The following is a 19,443-nucleotide window of genomic DNA, read 5'->3' as shown; positions in this document are numbered from 1 at the left end:
ACAGTCGAACCATCGATGTCAAGTGGACCAATCATATTCAGCCCCTTCCTTTTAGAGTTTATATAAGTAAAGAAATCCTTGCTGTTTTTCTTAGCATCTTTTGCCAAAGATTTCTCGTAATCCGCCTTTGCCTGCCGAACCTCCTTTGTGACCTGATTACAGACTAGCTTATATCTGCTACAGGCTTCTGCGTCGCCTGATAATTTATATGCATCCCATGCATTTTTCTTCTCTGTCACGAGTCTCATTAGTTCATTTGATAACCATTTAGGCCTAAACCTTGAACAATATTTCTTCATCGGTATGAAAAGTCTAGTAGCTTCCACGATTAATTCCTTGAATGCTTCCCACTTAGAATTTACTGTTTGTAACATCGTCAGTCGATCCCACTGTACAGAATTTAAAAACTGTCTGAGACCACTGTACTCCCCTTTATGGAAGCAAAAACCCTTTCCTTTACCCCTGACGGTAGTTACCTCTTTGAGTAAATCCCACTTCAGCACACTGTGATCACTGCCACCTAGTGGTTCCTTTATCTGCAAATTCTTAATACACGAATGATCACTGCTGATAACCAGATCAAGAGTATTACTTTCTCTGGTTGCCTCTCGAACATGCTGCTGCAGAAAACAATCATCCAATAAATCCACAAAAGTCTGACTAGTGTGTGAGTGACCAACCCACAAGTTCCAGTCAATATCTGGGAAGTTAAAATCCCCCATTATAAGACATTCTGATTTACTGGCCCACTCTATTTCTCTGTACAATTGTTCATTGTACTCATTCGAGTCATTAGGCCTATAACACACTCCTACTCTTATCTTTGCTTTTGCAGTGCTTATGTCACACCAAACTGACTCAACAGTGCACTGTCCATCTATATCAACTGGATGCACTTCTTTTGATTTTGTTTTTCTTAATTAACAGCATAACACCTCCTCCCTTTCTGTCCTGTCTATCCTTTCTGTACACATTGTACTCCCCAAATTCCAGTTCTGCATTCCTTATATCTTTGTGACACCACGTCTCTGCTATCCCAACAATATCCGCCTTTGATGTCTTGACCAACACTTCAAATTCATCAAATTTATTTACTATACTTCTAGCATTGGTATACATGCAAGCATACATGCTCCTATGCCTATTCCTTGTTACCCTAACACATCCTATATACCCAACTATTCCAGGATGACTGCCATCCGTCCCTGAAACCCCCAACACCCCTCGCTCCAGGTCGCTTCTTATTCTAATAGAAGTTGTGCAAGAATCACCTTCACCTCTGCCTGCGGTTACTGTTAAACTATTAGTCTTTGTATCCCCCCAAGCTAGCAGTTTTCCGACCCACCTAACACTGCCTCGATAGCATCAGCAAATATTCTTGCACCCTTTCTATTTAAGTGTATCCCATCCCTGTAGAAGCAATCTCTCCTGTTAACAAGTACAGTCCAGGCTGAAAAAAATTCTACCCCTTGAGCCTTGCACAATCTTTCCAGGGCCGAATTGATCGACAAGGCTCTCATCATATACTCCTTCCTATCGTGTCTGGGCAGAATTGCAGACACTTTCAAATTCAACCCTAATTCTCGGCTTTTTTTCAACAGTGACCTGTACTTGTTGAGTAATTCTGCCGGTCTCCTACTCTTAATATCATTAGTGCCAAAGTGTACAACTATATCACCTTTTGTGCCCTTGAAAGATGATATCCGCTCTACAACGTCATCAACCTTTGCCCCTGGCAGACATACCCTGGTCCTGTTCCACCTATCCTTTTTACATAGCATGTTCCCCGTTTCCCTGAATAGAGTCACCAACAACTAATAGTTTCTGTGGGACCAGCGCATTCTGCCTTGGGGGTTGCCGCTGTGTTGCGTGATGACCAGGTGCAAGCTCTGGCATTGATGTGGGCAGCTGAGAGCTTGATGGGCCCCTCAATTTATTTCCTTCGAGGGCATCCACCCTGTCCTTCAAACTCTCATATAGGCCCATAACAACGCTGAGTTGTCGCCTGATTTCCTTACACTCCTTACATCGTGCACACACAAAGACATCCCCCATGGCAATATCATGTTCCGTTCCAGAGAGTTCGGCAAACATTTCACAAGTTGCACATTTTTTTAGGCTGTGATGCGTTGGAGAATCGCCCCCCCTCAGTTCTCCCCTGAGTCACAACACTCCTGCCACTTTGTGCCCGTTGCTTTGCTGCTCTAGTTCGGGGCATGGTAGTTTAAATTAATAAAATCAATAAATTAAATGTCAGTAGTATTTGAATAGAAACTATGAAATAGAAACAGTGAAGCGTATTACTATATAATTATGCGTTAGAGCTACCTCAATTAAAAAATTTGAATTCCCTACAAAAACTTTGAATTCCCTATATACAAAAACAATGGCTACAAAAATCGAACAAAAATAACGGTTTTACCTATCGTAAGTAAAATCCACAAAACTCTTTATCTAAATTAAAATAAAAAATAACCAGCGTAACTATAACTATATGACTACGTATTAAGTACAATATAAAACAACAATCATGTAAATAAAAGGCAAACACTTATCGTTTTTGCGGAGCCTGTAACTGTCAGCTGTAACTTTTAAAAAATTGCTTCCTCTGCATCTAAAAAACTTGGTTTTCTCTTTCACTCTGTGTTATTTTTCTTCCAAACAGCTGTTTGCTCTGTACAAATTGCAAATCTGCCCTATCATGGAATATTGTTCCCACATCTGGGGCAGTGCCACCAAAACCTCTCTCAGGCTTCTAGACTCCATTAAGATGAGGGCAGTTAGGTTAATTAATGACTCGTCTCTAACAGATTATCCACTCTGTTCTCTCATCAACCTGTGCAATACCACCACTTTGCTTATTGGAGGCTTGAAGTGGTGAAACCCATGTTTAGTCTCTAGAGCAAAGTTTCCGGTACCCCCCTCCCCCCATATTTCTCCTTCAACCCATGCACGGTACCAAGTACTATAGGTTTTGATACCTTTCATGTTTGGGAATTTCATTAAAAAAAAAAACCTTCTGTTTCTGCTGCATGCTTTTTTTTTTTTTTTTTTAACAGATACTTCCATGGGCACTATTCTTCTGAATTGGCTTCTATAATTCCCACTCTTTCTTTCAAAACAGTTTGAACCCATGCCACCACCAGCCAACATCCATTTACTGTCCAACTTCAAACCCACAGAACCAACTTTTCATCTTCCTCGTTTATTCATTCATACGTATTTCCTGAAAATTACAGTCTACAGAAGTTCAAGTCTAATGGCAACAAATATCTTCTTATGTCTTCTCAACCTCCAAACCCATGCACAGTACTAAGTACTATAGGTTCTAAAACCTCTCGTGTTTTGGGTTTTCATAAGAAAAAAAAAAAAGCTTTCTCGATATATAGGAATTTATTCAGTAGACAAGGATGTTATTATTGCATTACATAAATGCCACAGCTCCATCTTGAATACTGCACCATAGCTTGAAGACTACATTTCAGGAAATATGTGGACTGTTGGAATGAACATAGAGAGGAGAAATAAGATTAGTTAAGGGCACAATGTGGCATTCTATCAAGAATTCAAGTTTTGCAAGCTACACTATCTGAACAGAAATCTGTACCAGATTTCTGTACAGTGATCAGATTGAAGTGTTTAAAGACTTGAAAGGCCTCCATATACTAAATCCAAGAGAATTTATGCATAGTCATGTGACATTATAAAATTAATAAGAGGAGTTTACCTCAATATAGTGCGTAGAACACTTCCGTATGATACCCTCCAGAAATTAAAACGGAAAAAACGAAAAAAATCGACAACTTACCGGTACATTAAAGTAAAATATAAATAATTAAATAATCAATTTAACACAATTCAAAATCAATTTAAAACAATTAAAATTCAAATTAACGCAATTAAAAGAATCTAACAAAAATATTCGAAACGATTTTCCTTCCTGAAGCTGACAATGCTTTTCGACCGACTGTCGTGATTACAGGAATGAAAATTACCGAATCAGGCTAAACCTGCAACTTAAATAGTGATTATATGTCTTCGCGCATGCAGGTCCACGCATCGGAGATCAAATATGGCCGCCGAACATTAACAGAATTATCGTGTAATTTAATTTCAACGGTTTCTGCAATTAATAGTCGCGTATAATTACGTTGAACGTTAAGTATTTTGGCCTCGTTAAATAAAAAAGTATGTTTTTCGTTAATGGCATGAAAGGCTAATTCTGACGCTGCTGAACGAGAAGCACGAACTGAGGCTTCGTGTTGATTTACACGAATATTAAGAGAAAACTGCGTCGAACCTTGGTAAGACGAGTCGCAATCAGTATGAGTATTACAGCTCTGATTGGCGCCTCCGTAGCCAGGTGGGAAGGAGCAGCAGTGCGTAGCACATGCTTCTTGATTAGACCGGGGTTCGAGCCCGTCACCACCAAATACGGAGGATGCGGAAAGGTCAGGGAATGACCACCGCATATCCCGGAGCAATATGGCCTTAGTTGCTAATGCTCCTAAATAACAAACACACACAAACACACACACACAGCTCTGATTCATACTATCTAATAGTCATGTGACATACTCAAGAGAGCAAGATTTAAATTGTGAAGAAATAATTGTGGACTGGATGCCTAAAAATTCCTTTAGTCAAAGAGCAACTGACTGTTGGAATAAACTCCCATCTACTCTTGTGGAAGATGGAAGTATATATAACTTTGAGGGTGGATGAGTACTTGAAAGAAATAGGCAAACAAAAGGAGGAAAGGTGACATTTGTTACTTTATTTTTTTGGCTGGTTCTACAAAGGTTTGTTTCCTTGCATCATTTTGCTAATATTAATACTCAAGCACCACCTAACATAATAAATTCTAGGTTACAAATAGAAAAAAAAAAAAAAAAAAAACTTTTTTATTTGTAACCTAGAATTTATTATGTTAGGTGGTGCTTGATAAAGTTTTTTTTTATTTGTCGGGTATTTTTGAGAAATTCAATCCAGGAACTTTTCAATCTTTCCTGTATTACAGTTTTACACACCATGACAAAAAAAAAATAATAATAAAAATAAATAAATGAATAATAAATTGTGTTACAGGCAATAAATTGTGCTTCAGGGAGCAAAAGATTTAAGTTTAAGCAACATAAATAGCAGTTGAGGATATCAACACTTAAGGGGACGCTGAAATTACTGTACAAAGGACAAAATTTTAAGAGCTAACAGTAAAATACCTTGTAAATAAGTGTCTCAAAGTTAGTTAATTCATAAAAAAAAAAAAAAAAAAAAAACTGTTCTGTGCAGGAATTTCTATAAATAGTATTAATTTATTGTTAATTAATAAATTAATTAGTTATGTAAACCCCTCTAAGCTTGCTGTACTGGAGTTGTCTTTGCTTTACTGGATGACAATAAATGATTTTAAACATTATTTTATATCATGCATGTTGCCAAAAATATTCTCACTGATTACCCTAAAAAAGAGAAATCTGCTCCTAACTATAACTAGCTTTTAACTTTGGTGCTCAGATAGACCTAATGTGCTCCTAAATTAAATTAATAAAAAAAAGACTGGCTACTAATGGGTTGAAACTTCTTTTGATGATAAAAATATCACAGCAAGCAAATTAGTCCATTGTGCATTATATATAATTAAAAATATATGAAACTAGTATGTAAAATTTAATAAAATTACATAAATTTTATAAAAAGAACACTGACCTTTGGCATTAAGTTCATTCCTCTGTGCTTGAAGACGTCGCAAATTTTGTGTTTTCTCAGTAACAACTAACTATAAGAAAACAGTAATAAGCCAAATTTTATAGCTGCATAAATCTTAAGGGAATTTTGACAAATGCAATTTTATATTAATATTTAATCATATACATTGATTCATTCATTCCAAGATTCAGATTCTTGGCTGCAAAAGAATTGCACTTGTTTTCTAAAATGTGAGTTACCTAAATTCTGATAAAATACACAAGTTAAGTGATACAACACATACTATAAAAATACCCACATATAACGCTTTCTTTAATCCCAGTGGCATGTACAAGTTGCTAAGTTCGGTGTTTATATCATATCAAATATATCTGACCTATCAAATAGGTGAGCACTAATAAGTGTAGTACGTGGAAGTGCATGCCTTGGAGACAGCAAGATAAACCATGCTTCTATTTAGCACTATGCCACAAATTAAAGGGGGGGGGGGAAGAAAATATCTCATTAATATTTTAACTCTAGCTGAATGGAAGAGGAGGGGGATCTAGAATAAATTTGCCAACCTACTCTTTTACTCCATCAATAGCTACTGTGACATTCCATCACCATCCACAAAGGCTGCATATGCTGACATTCCCATCTCCATTCCTCTCCATAGTTCACACTTCCCACTGATTCTAAATAAAGCATCAGTTTCATCTCCTCATAAACCAATTGTGTGAATAGCCCAAAACCACAGTCTCTACTTGATTTACATCACAAGCACATTACCATACTATACAGAATCTCAATTACTTGAGGTGGCTGTGAAATAAATTTTCAGTATTGCAAACTGGTTAACAACCAAGTTTGCAATACAGCAAAATATCATTACAATAAACTTCTCAGATGTGCACAAATCACTGAATAGTAACCAAACTGTTGTTATTGTTATTTAGTTTTTAGGAGCATTAGCAACTAAGGCCATATTGCTCCGGAGATATGTGGTGGTAATTCCCTGACCTTTCCGCATCCTCCGTATTTGGTGGTCACAGGCTCGAACCCCGGTCTAATCAAGAAGCGTGTGCTACGCACTGCTGCTCCTGTCCACCTGGCTACGGAGGCGCCAGTACCAAACTGATGTTCTAATTAATGCTGCTCAAAATTATTTCAAAAGTTCTCTTTAATTGTACAAATAAGTTCTGCTGTACTTTTTTTTAAAAATATATAGAGGTAGTAATTTCCACTATTTTACTTAAATATCAACTTTAAAATCGATAAATAAAAGTGACAAAATATGAGTAAAAACATTTTTTCAAAGTGTTCTCATAAAATTTTAATAAACCACATATACATATAGGATTTAGGGCTAAAAAGCCTCAGACTGGAGAAGAGTTTACTCATAAGTTATAACTTTTGGCAATAGAATCATTACATAACATCTCATATTGTGAATTTTTTCACTAGTTGCCTATTTCTTTATACCTTGAACAAGGTAACACTTCCCCAGTAGAGGAAACTACTGTTACTTATTCTCAGTGGGTACCACCACCCAAATGGCCATTACTTATTTGAGGTGTAATGAGATAAGTAACTTGTTGTGAAGGAATTAACAATATGAGATGTTACATAATGATGCAGCTGCACAACTTCAATTGGTTTACTTATAGAAATGATGCTATCGCACTAACTTATATGATGGTAAACTCTTCTCGCAGCTCGAGGCTTTTTAGCCCTAAATCCTATACATATAAAACTATACTCCACCTGGCATCTCTCATAATGTGGAATTAATTCACAACTGGGTTGCCAGCTGTTATACCATTGGGGTACCTACCAAATCACCAATGAGGGGGGCCAAACAGCCCTCACTGACACACACTGTACTATAGTCCTACAATGCCACAAATGCCCTGGATGATCCACCTGCAGTCTTCATGGGTTGCTACCAAAATTTTTGCGACATTTTCCAGGGTAGTGCTTGATGACGGATGCCCAGAGCAATCGTCATCATCAACTGACATTCAGCCGTTTTTGAAACGGCGAAATCAGTAGTAGGTCTGTGCATGGCCTAAAGCATTATCACCAAGAGCTTGTTTCAACTTGTTATGGGTTTCTGCTGCTGTATTGTTAAGAAGAAAACAAAACTTGATGAAGCCACAAGTCCATACTAGACAGTTGCCATGCAACATTCAAATTTCAGGAATATTTGGTAGCATCCTTATGTGCTTTTCCCATCAGGACATCCAGCAGAGCCAAGAAAATTCTGGGGTGCTGCCTGAGAATAAGTATAATGAGATATAGGCAACATGTGCTATGAAGGAATTCACAATGAGATGTTATGTAATGATTTTTTTTTTTTTTTGTTTTCTTTTTGTAGTTGGCGCATAGGCTTCTGTGGCCATAATGCACCTCCCAAGGTTTTTGCAGTATTTTGATCCAAGCCAGAGGCGGGAATCGAACCCGCGACCTTTGGGTTGCCAGGCAGGCACTTTACCCACCCGGCTAGCCCGGTCGGCATTTTATGTAATGATACTGCTGCACAAATTCAATTGGTGATTGGTTTACTGTGTTTAGAAATAATGCTATTGCACTAACTTATGTGATAGTAAACCACATATTTAAAAATATAATAAAGAGTTACTTTTCATATGTTAATATGTCAATTTTTGGTTTTAGTGTTCAACTTTGTTTTTTGCATTAAGTTGAGTTACAATATTAATTCTAATGCTTTTGCTGAAGTGAACTGCTTGTAGGAATGTTTTTAGTGCAAACATGAAAATAAAAATAAAATGCATATTATATTTTCTTTGATTTGAGATTTTTTTTTTTTTTTTTTTTAAAGCTTCACTAATTGAGCATAATTCAAAAACATGGAAACTGTAGCAGAGGTATAATACTGAATTTGGTTGCTGCATCTTTAAAAACTTTCATTTTTTAAAAATAATTATTTGTAAAATTAAAACATTACCATATCCCATCGAAGGGATAATTGCAAACCGCAACAAAGTTTGCTAAAGAAGCATCAACTGTTCTCTACATGCAAGTAAAATTAAAACTTAATTTTCTTGGCTCTGCTGGATGTCCTGATGGGAAAAGCAAATAAGAAGTGCTGCCCAAATATTTCTGAAATTTGAATGTTGCACGAAAACTATGTCTAGTATGGACTTGTGGCTTCATCAAGTTTTGTTTTCTTCTTAACAATACAGCAGCAGAAACCCATAACAAGTTGAAACAAGCTTTTGGTGATAATGCTTTAGGCCATACACAGACGTACAACTGGTTTCACCATTTTAAAAACGGTTGTATGTCAGTTGATGATGACAACCACCCTGGACGTCCATCATCAAGCACTACCCTGGAAAATGTCGCAAAAATTTGGGCAGCAACCCATGAAGACCGCAGGTGGATCATCCAGGACATTTGTGGCATTGTAGGACTATAGTACAGCACGTGTCAGCGGATTTTATCAGATGAGTTGAACACGAGGATTGTGGCCAAGTTCATGCCAAGGTTAGTGAGAGAAGACCAAAAGCAGCATCGCATGAAAGTTAGCAGAGATCTTTAAAAATGGGCCAGGAATGATCAAAACTTCCTTTCTACAGTTGTCACTGGTGACAAGAGTTGGGTATATGGGTATGACCCAGAAACCAAGCAACGATCATCCTAGTGGAAGAGCTCATCTTCGCCCCAACCGAAGAAAGCCCGACAAGTGAGGAGCAATGTGAAGTCCATGCTGATCTGTTTTTTGGACATTGATGGGATTATCCATAAGGAATTCATCCCTCCTGGACAGACTGTCAAAGCAAAGTTCTACTGCGGCATCCTGGTGCAGTAGAGGGAAGCTGTCAGGAGGAAACATCCAGAAGTGGCAGACACTGGGTCCTTCATCATGACAACGTGCCGGCCCACACATCTCCTGCTGTGGTGCAGTTTTTGGCATCCTACAACATGACAATCTTCCCCAACCCCCCACTTATTTTCCAAACTTAGCCCCTGCAACTTCTTCCTCTTCCCAAGAATGAAAATAAAGCTGAAGGGCCAAAAATTTGACAGCGTAGAGGATATACAAACCGAATCGCAGGCAGTACTGAACCCTATAATGAAGGACTTTCGGGATGCATTCAAATCATGGGAGAAGTGCTGGGATCTGTTTTATGCTCTCAAGGGGACTACTTCGAAGGTGATGGTGGCAAATAAGACAAATAAGTCTAATTTTTTTTATAAATACATTTCGGGAAAGTTTGATTAGCACCTCGTATATATGAGAGATGTGTTGGCAATACTAAGAGCAAAAACAGGCACATATGAAACTAATGTTAGGAGTATAATAAAGAAATTTGATGAACTGGTTAAATCATCATATGTGAACACTGTATGGATGTGGGAAACCTTGTACCACTGGACATAAGTGGATATGGAATTTGAATATGAGTACAATTTGTACAGAAAGCACTTGAGCTATGCTCTTGGTTAAGAAATACACAGAATTTAAGGTAAAGCACCCAGCTGAAGTGGGTGATCAGTATAACGTTGAGTCAGCTTGGTACTCTATATAAGCACTCGGAAAACGAAGAGTAGGAGCATGTTACAGGCTAAATGACTGCTGAAATGAGTACAAGGAAAATCTGTACAGCAAATAGAGTGGGCCAGTAAATCAGAATGTCTTATAATATGAGATTTTAACTTTCCAGAAGACGACTGGAACTTTTGGGATGGTCACCGTTTTTGCATATGTAAGGAGTTTCTTACATATACAAAATGGGTGTTTCTGGATATACTGGATGACTCTTTTCTGCACCAGAATGTTAGAGAAGTAACGAGACAAAGAAAAATACTCCTGACTTAATTATCAGCAATGTCTCTTTATGCATTAACAATTTCCAGATAAAGAAACCACTAGGTGGCACTAATCACAGTGCACTGATATGGAATTTACTTAAAAATATAACTGCTACCAATGTTAACAACTGCAAATTCCATATGGGAAGCATTCAGGAAAGTAACTATAGGCTACTAAGCTTTTCATACAAAGATCTTGTTCAACGTTTAGATCTAAATGGATGGCAGAAGAACTGATAAAGTAGCAATAGGCAAGAAAAATTCATGAGATGATAATAAATTATCAGGGGACACAAAAACCTGTAGTAAGTACAATGCAGTTTGTAACCAAGTCGGAAGCCATGGCAGATTACAAAAGTCTTTGGCTAAGAATGCAAAAAAAAAAAAAAAAAAATTAGAAATGAATTCTTTGCTTATGTTAACACAAGAAGGAAAGGGATGAACCACATTGTCAATAGTTGGAATGAAGTTCTCAATGTTTGTATTCAATCTTATTTAGTATAGGCTTGTTATCAATCTTATTTAGTACAGTAAATACTCTGCCTTTACAGACCTCAATTTAACCAATGAAAAATAAAATCTGACTGGCATCAGAGTGTATTTCTGAATATGCTTGTCAGACAGGAAAAACCAGCAATTCATGAGTCATGGCAGCTGACAGCAAGCATTTAGTCTATTTATAGATATGCATGCAATGACATTGTTAAGTGATTGGTGGTGTCATGTTCCTTTACTGTAACTTTACTTACAACATATAATCACATCCGTAAAGAAAACTAGTGAAAAGATAAATCATGTTCATTTGAGTGTTATGCAGAAGTTAAAGCTGTTAGAGATGTTAGACTGACGTGTTTGTTTCCCATGTCTGTGTTGAGCATTGCATAAAAAACAGTGTCATATACAGTTAAACAGCAAGGCCAAGCTTAAGGATCTTTTAGGAGTCTTACATCAGTATGTCAACTTCAGCTTCTCAGCTCTGACTGAAACTTTTTCCAAGCATGATCAAGTAAAATATCTTCTACTATGTAATACAGGGTGTCCCATAACGAATTGCACTTTTGAAAAAATTATAATGAAAAAAAAAAAATATATATATATATATATATCTGATAATTAAAATAAATCTGATATTTAAAATAAAATAAAAACATCAGCCAGTAGTACGGCAAAAATGTAGAGTGAAACGTAACGTAAATGTAACGTAAAAATGTAGAGCAAAACGTTGATTTGTATGACGATTGAAATGCAGCGATTCCATGACCATTATTGGCCTCGTGGTCCTCTGTCGATATGGGGCATAATGGTCAGTCTATCATTTTATATTTTAGTTTTTGTAGTTCCTTTAACCCCTTTTTGGTGATATTTCACGTCTTTTGGAACAGGTACCTTCGAGGGGGTACCGCTAAATTATTTATAATTGGCATTATTTTAAATTTACATCGTTTTTATTAATTGGGTTTAATTGGCTAAATTATACAGGGGATTATCGACTACTTTTTGTCTTATTATCTTTACTTTCCCTTCCCCGTTTGTTTATTTTATATTATTTTACGTTACGCTCTACATTTTTGCCGTACTACTGGAGTATAATAAAGAAATTTTGATGTTTTTATTTTATTTTATATATCAGATTTATTTGGGCTTCCTGTGGAGGATGTGCATTTGCTGCCTCTAATGATAGCTTTATGTAACTAATATGTAAATAATATTTATGAGTCAATGCAGTTGCAAGCAATCATGCAATGCACCCATAATGTCTATAATATTACGGATAATATAAAGAAAATAAATCCAACAGTAATACCATCAGGGACCTAAGACAACGCAAAAAAAAAAAAAAAAAAAAAATTATTATCGCTTTACCCGAGCCACAACTTATATCTTGTAATGTCTTTAAACTGTCCTACACTCTTTATTTTTATTTCTCCGAAATTATTAGGGTAATCCGAGGACGTAGGAGAAACTATTTCTTATCTATACCACTATTTTTCGCCTTTGTGGAGTTCAGGTTCTATTATTCCTACTCCTTTAGTTTTTCTTCTTACTATCTGCATGTTTCTCTATGCATTAATTTAATTTAATTATTTATTTTTACCGTATCCATCACATAGGGGGCACCACATTATTTTGACGACTATTACATTATGTCCTAGATACGGTCAATATGTAGTATGTATTATATATTTAATCTTATTTTAATCATTAAATTACGTTCTCTGTCGGGTCAACGATGATTAATATATGCTTACATTTATATTTTACTTATATTTCTTACCTTTGATTCTAATATTTCTAAATTTTATTATCATCTTTCGATTTATTTAAATTTGATTTATTTTCGGCCTATACCGGTTCATATTTGGTTTAGATTTAAATTACTTAGCATATATTGATCATCACAGAAACAGAGAACCTTGTCGTTTTTTGCCTTCATTCTGGGTGGTTGGCCCCAGTTGACGTCATCTAGATTGTCGGTAAAAAGCGATAATTTTTTTTTTTTTTTTTTGCGTTGTCTTAGGTCCCTGATGGTATTATTGTTGGATTTATTTTCTTTATATTATCCATAATATTATATATATATATATATATATATATATATATATATTAAAAAAATTTATTTATGAAAGATATTCTACACTTAATGGAAAATTATTCTCTAAAAATCATATCATCAAGATGATGTCCCTCATGACGACAATACTCTTCAAACCTAACTCTCAAATTTTCGAAGATGCAATGATACATTGCTGGCGGAATGCTTGCGATTTCGTGGTGGATATTTTCTTTTAATTGCTCCCTTGTTGTTTGATTATTGGAGTAAACACAGCTCTTGAGGTATCTGCACAAACAAAAATCAAGTGGGGATAAATCAGTACTTCTTGGAGGCCAGTTGATGTCACCTCTACGTGAAATGAGTTTTTCTGGGAACAGTTTGCGAACCACTGGTAATGTTGCATTTGATGTGTGACAAGTCGCCCATCTTGCTGAAACCATGTCCTGATATTGTATCCTGGAAATTCCCGCAGTTGTGGGGTCAGAAAATCTCTCACTATTTGAACATAGCATGCAGAATTAACCATTACAGCATGGCCACGCAAGTCCACAAAGAAGTACGGGCCGATTATTCCAGAAGCTGACACTGCAGCCCAAACAGTAACTTTAGGACAATGCAGTGCTTTCTGGTGTTTTAGTTTTGGATTATTCTCACTCCAATAATAACAGTTTTGTTTGTTTACGTGTCTATTCAAATGAAAATGAGTCTCAACGAAAAAAATGTTGCCAAATTCGGTAAATCTTTTGAACATTTCATTGGTGTAATTTACCATTGCAATGAAGTCAGACTCTTAAATCTTGAACCAAGTGGATTTTGTAAGGGTGAAGAGTCAAATCGTTCTTCAATATTCGGGTACTGATGTTCGAGCCAAGTTTAATTCTGCAGCACGCTTCCGAACTTATTGGTGTGGATCCTCGCATATTGAAACATTTATGTGCTCCATATTCTCATCACTTCTTGAAGTTCTTGGACAGCCAGGCAGTCATTGATTTACTGTTGAACCAGTTTCTTCAAATCTCTTGACCCACGATTTGATCAGATTTACACTTGGACTTTCATTAATGTCACGTAAATTGTAGTGATCACGAAATCTATGTCTAACAGTAATGATTGAATTATTGTTTTGGTAAAACATACATACACAAACACACACTCTGGTCCACGAAGCGATCCATTGCTACTAAATTTCTGAGAACTGGTTAACGGTAGGGACTAGCAGCACACTCAAAAGTGCAATTCATTATGGGATACCCTGTATATGTCAACCAATAAAGTTAAGGTAAATAAAAAGTTTTTTTTTTCTTTAAATTGTTAACTTTATTTTACTGTTTCTAATACAGATTAGAGTACAGTAAATCCCCGCTATTCGCGGTCGCTGATTTAATATAAAGTGAAACCTAAAAAAAAAGTGAATTTTAAAGTGCCGTGAACATTTTCTGCCATAAAAAAAAACATGGGCGTGGCTAAAATTATCTTTCCCGGTCAAAACAGCGCTCAGTGGGTGGGGGTGGGGGGAAGAGGGGTGACAAAATCGCGAGCGTGGATATTTCTCGCTAATCCTTGTTCAGTATGTGTTATGCGCTTGTCATGGAAGGTTTCGTCGTTTGCTTTTAATTTATATGCTTATAAATTGATATGCTTACAAAAGTGATAAATCTACTGTCTTGCAGTGTAAAACAGACTTTCGAGTGTGTTAACAGAACAAAGTGATATTATTGTGGGCAAGTTCTTTCTAACCCTTGTTATTCATATGGCTATGAATAACAAGGGAAATGTGAAAAGATCAAAGGTGATGACATTAGCGAATAAAATTCAGTTATTAGACAAAATTTCTAATGGTGAAAGTGTCTCCTCAGTGGCAAAACATTATAAAATCAATGAGTCAACGGTACGATCAATCAAAAAATCGGAAGAAAAAAATCCACCGTAGTGTCCGTGAAAACGTGCTAATTGCTTCAAAAATTTCCTCTGTAACTCGTGATGTTAAATTAGAAAAAATAGAAAAAGCTTTAAATCTGTGGATAGAAGACCTAACTCAAAATAAAATTCAGTTAAGTTCACTTATTCGAGAAAAGGCAAAACTCCTTTATCAACACTTTAGCGAAACTGGTGTAGTACTGGCAGGATAAGTTTTTTAGCTAGCAAAGGCACTGGATTGAAAGATTTGTTTGAAATTTCTAATAAATATTACATTTAATATTAAATTGTTTCTTATTTTCATTTCGATGCCTTATGCTTGCATTTCACTATGTACTGTCTATGTACATAGTCATATCATGAAAGTACATATAATACATACACATACAAAATTTTAGACTAGTTTTTCTTATATATTTCATACTTTGGAACAGAACCCCTTTATTACTATGGGAGCCATAACTCAGTATTCGCGGTATTTCTCAGGAACGTAACCCCTGCGAATAGCGGGGGTTTACTGTATCCCCAATCTGGAAACCTCCAAAAACAGAAACTTTTTGAAAAATACTCGAAAGTTCTGGAAACTGGGAGAACTGGCAGGAAACATCTGTGACACGCTGTGTTGACATCAGTAAAGCGCCAATTATCATCAATGCAAGGCGTCTATGTCCATTGCTCACCATTTGTTTAGTTTATTCTCTGCTCTGTGGTGCAAAGATATTGTTGAAAATGTCAAAAAAACCTGATACCCTGGGTAACAGTGATAAGAAGAGGAAGCATTTAAGTTTATTTATAGAACAGAAAGTGAATTTGTTGAAGAAGCTGGGCAGCAGTGTAAGTGTGAGACGTCTTACAGAAGAGTTTGATGTTGGAATAACACCATCTATGACCTGAAGAAAGAGAAGGTTGTTGTTATTTTGGTTTTTTAGGTGCATTAGCAACTAAGGCCATATTGCTCCAGGGATATGCGGTGGTCATTCCCTGACCTTTCCGCATCCTCCATATTTGGGAGTCACAGGCTCGAACCCCGGTCTAATCAAGAAGCGTGTGCTATGCACTGTTGCTCCTGCCCACCTGGCTAAGGAGGGGCTAAGAAAGAGAAGGATAAACTATTCAAGTTCTATGATGAAAGTGATAAACAGAAGTTAATGAAAAATAGAAAAACACTGCATAAAGCTAAAAATGAAGATCTCGATTGTGTTTTGAAAGTGTGGATCTGTCAGCGTCGCAGTGAACACATGCCACTAACTGGTCAGCTGATCATGGAATGAGCAAAGATCTATCATAAAGAACTAAAAATTTAAGTGAACTGTGAATATTATTCAATAGGCCAGGTACAGTAATTCAAGAAAAGCCACTGCATTAAATTTTTAAAGATTTGTGATGATAAAGCATCTGCTGATCAAGAGGCAGTGCAAAAATTCATTGACGAGTTTGCCAAGGTCATCGTTGATGAAAATCTGACAGCAGAACAAGTTTATAATGCTGATGATACATCACTGTTTAGACTTTATTGCCACAGGAAGACACTAACTACAGCTGATGAAACAATCCCAACAGGAATTAAGGATTGCCAAGGACAGATTAACTATACTGGAATGTACTAATGCAGCAGCCATGCATAAGTATAAACTTGCTGTGATAGGCTAAAGCTTGCATCCTCACTGTTTTAGAGGAATGAATTTCTTACTAGTCCATTATTATGCTAACAAAAATGGTATGGATCACCAGGAACATCTTTTCTGATTGGTTTCACAAACATTTTGTGCCAGCAGCTCATGCTCCCTGCTGGAAAGCTAGACTGGATGATGATTGCAAGATTTTGTTATTTCTTGACAACTGTTCTACTCATCCTCCAGCTGAAATGTTCATCAAAAATAATGTTTATGCTATGTACTTTGCCCCAAACATGACTTCATTAATTCAGCCAGGGTATCCTTAGATCGATGAAGTGTAAATATAAAAACACTTTCTTGAACAGCATGCTGATAGCAGTGAACAGAGGCGTGGGTGTGGAAGGTTTCCAGGAGTTTAACACGAAGGATGCCATATATGCTGTTGCAAACGCTTGGGCCTCAATGACTAAAGACAGTTTTGCATGCCTGGCACAACCTCTGGCCTGAAACTATGCTCAGTGGTGATGACGAAGAAGCTATGATTTTGAGAAAAAGATGTCTGAACTCCTTACATATGCAAAAACAGTGCCTTTGGAGTCAGTAAGCTGGAAGAAGTGGATATCGAAGAAGTCTTTAACATTGGTGAGGCTCCAGTTATTCATTCAATGACTGATGATGAAATAGCAGAAATATTTTGAATCAAGGTGATCACGGTAAAAGTTGTTGTTGTTGTTGTTTGGTTTTTAGGAGCATTAGCAACTAAGGCCATATTGCTCCAGGATATGCGGCGGTCATTCCTTAACCTTTCCGCATCCTCCGTATTTGGTGGTGACGGGCTCGAACCCCGGTCTAATCAAGAAGCGTGTGCTACGCACTGCTGCTCCTTCCCACCTGGCTACGGAGGCGCCTACGGTAAAAGTGACAATGACATTGTTAGCACTGCAGTAAAAGTGTCTATAGATGACATGTGGAAAAAGTGTGGTGAACTCATTGAAGGACTAGAGCAGCCAGGGTGTTTTTATAACAGCACAAGAAATAATGTCAGTTTTTAAAATAAGAGACTTCTACAACAAAAACCTTTGTTAATGAGGCAAATGACTCTGGAAGAAACATTTAGAAATTCCATTCAGCACAATGTCTCCTCATCCCTGAAGGACCCAGTTCCTGGTGCCTCAACCGCTTGCAACATTCCTTCTCAAGATGGTAAATAAAAAGGAATTTTTTTTGCATGAAATATAAATTTTAATATTTGTTGCATTTATATTCTTTTGGAAACAGAGACCATTTTTTTGGTAAATAAAATAGAATTTTTTGCATGAAATCTAAATTTTATTTCCACCTTACTTCAAACCCACCATGCCAAAATCCAAAAAATTTCTCGCCCCAAGAATTTCGGATTAGGGATACTCAACCTGTGCATACATATACAGAGTAACTTTATATTTTCAATTGTGGGACACAAATGGTCTCAAAAAGACTTTCCATTTAACAGATCCCCTTCCAACTCATTATTCTGTAAAATAGAGGGTTTATTGTATAGCACTAGACACTGCAAAAGTGATTTGGATGCTGGATAACATTCAAAAATATGCACTTTTTTCTCAGGTAAACCCATATCACACACTGTGATAGTTAATGCAATTCTGCTTCTCTAATAACACTGCTATCACAAAAAAAAAAAAAAAAAAAACCTACCTTATGCCATCTGTCTAAAAATCTCATGCCATATCTGATGACATTACATGCTCTGTTATTTGCCACAGTTATCTCAGTACACATTGCTAGTTAATGGATTGCCCGATAAATGGATAACACTATTCTGCAATCAAATTAAGCTAAAACTAAATTTTACTTGCCTGTAGCTCTTCAATTTTAGTAATATAGTACTGTTTCAAGCCTTCTCCCTTACTCTGCTCATCTATGTCCATCTGAATAAGAAATAAAAATACAATGATTAATATATCATTAATATTAACATCATAGCATTCAATAAAACTGATTTAAAATATTTTGTTATAAAATCAAAATATTAATCCAAAAGAAAAATATGTTTATACAAGAATATTCCAAAAAATTTCCAGTTTAAAGAATATGATTCAATCAATCAATGTTCACAACACATTTAAGCTATGATTAGAATTCAAAGGATACAAATATAATCCCAGATTTCTGCCAGTGAAGTTGGCTATTCAATTGTAAGCAATATTTAAAACAAACACACCACTTCTCAATTTAGCATTTTAGCCTATAAATTATACAGGAAATTTATATCTTATTTGTTAGGCCTTCAGAGGGCTTTCCCATGCTATCAGAAAGAACAAAGAAACTGAATTCCTGGAGATAAAAACTATTGTCGATGCAGATCCAAAACAAGAACTCCAGCGTACTTGGCAGGAACTTGTTTCCCTCCGGCAAATCCGTTGGGATGATTCCACCAAAGGCAGTACTACCAAGCTATTTCTACCTAGTGTCTCCTACCTCAACAAATAAAGACTTGGCTGGTTCTTCCCTAATTTATATACTACCTTTCTTCTGACAGCACATGGGTCTTTCAAAAAGAGACTTCAGGACTTGAGGCTTGTAAACGATGCCCATTGTGAATGTGGAGAACTGGAGGACTAGCACCATGTAATGCATTCGTGTAACATCTACCTGGACCTACATAATCAACGCCGTTACTGGATCTAAATTTAACCGCACTTATTCTGGAGAGCAACCAGTTAAAATCAAAAGAAGCGTTTTTAGCAGGTATGCCTCAGCAGTCTTCAAAAGGTGTTGGTATCATCTCTCCACGTGTGATCCCACAACATAGACATCCAGACCAGA

At 36.5% G+C, this 19,443-nt stretch overlaps 1 protein-coding gene across 1 annotated transcript in view; it reads right to left on the bottom strand.

The window, feature by feature from the left end:
- The window catches only part of LOC150090709 (26S proteasome regulatory subunit 8), a 122,879-nt gene that overhangs the window by 80,460 nt on the left and 22,976 nt on the right, over positions 1–19,443 (bottom strand). Inside the window, exons 2-3 of the mRNA XM_090372340.1 lie at positions 18,474–18,545; positions 5,710–5,779 (exon numbers count right to left, since the gene is read on the bottom strand). Coding sequence (XP_090228466.1) covers positions 5,710–5,779; positions 18,474–18,545 — 142 coding nt within the window. The remainder of the gene's footprint in view (positions 1–5,709; positions 5,780–18,473; positions 18,546–19,443) is intronic.

Source organism: Mastigoproctus giganteus, chromosome 1 (assembly GCF_048544385.1).
Source record: "Mastigoproctus giganteus isolate SK-2022 chromosome 1, ASM4854438v1, whole genome shotgun sequence".
NCBI lineage: Eukaryota > Metazoa > Arthropoda > Arachnida > Uropygi > Thelyphonidae > Mastigoproctus > Mastigoproctus giganteus.
The sequence above is the reverse complement of the archived record's forward strand: the minus strand, read 5'-3'. Positions and strand labels throughout refer to the sequence as shown.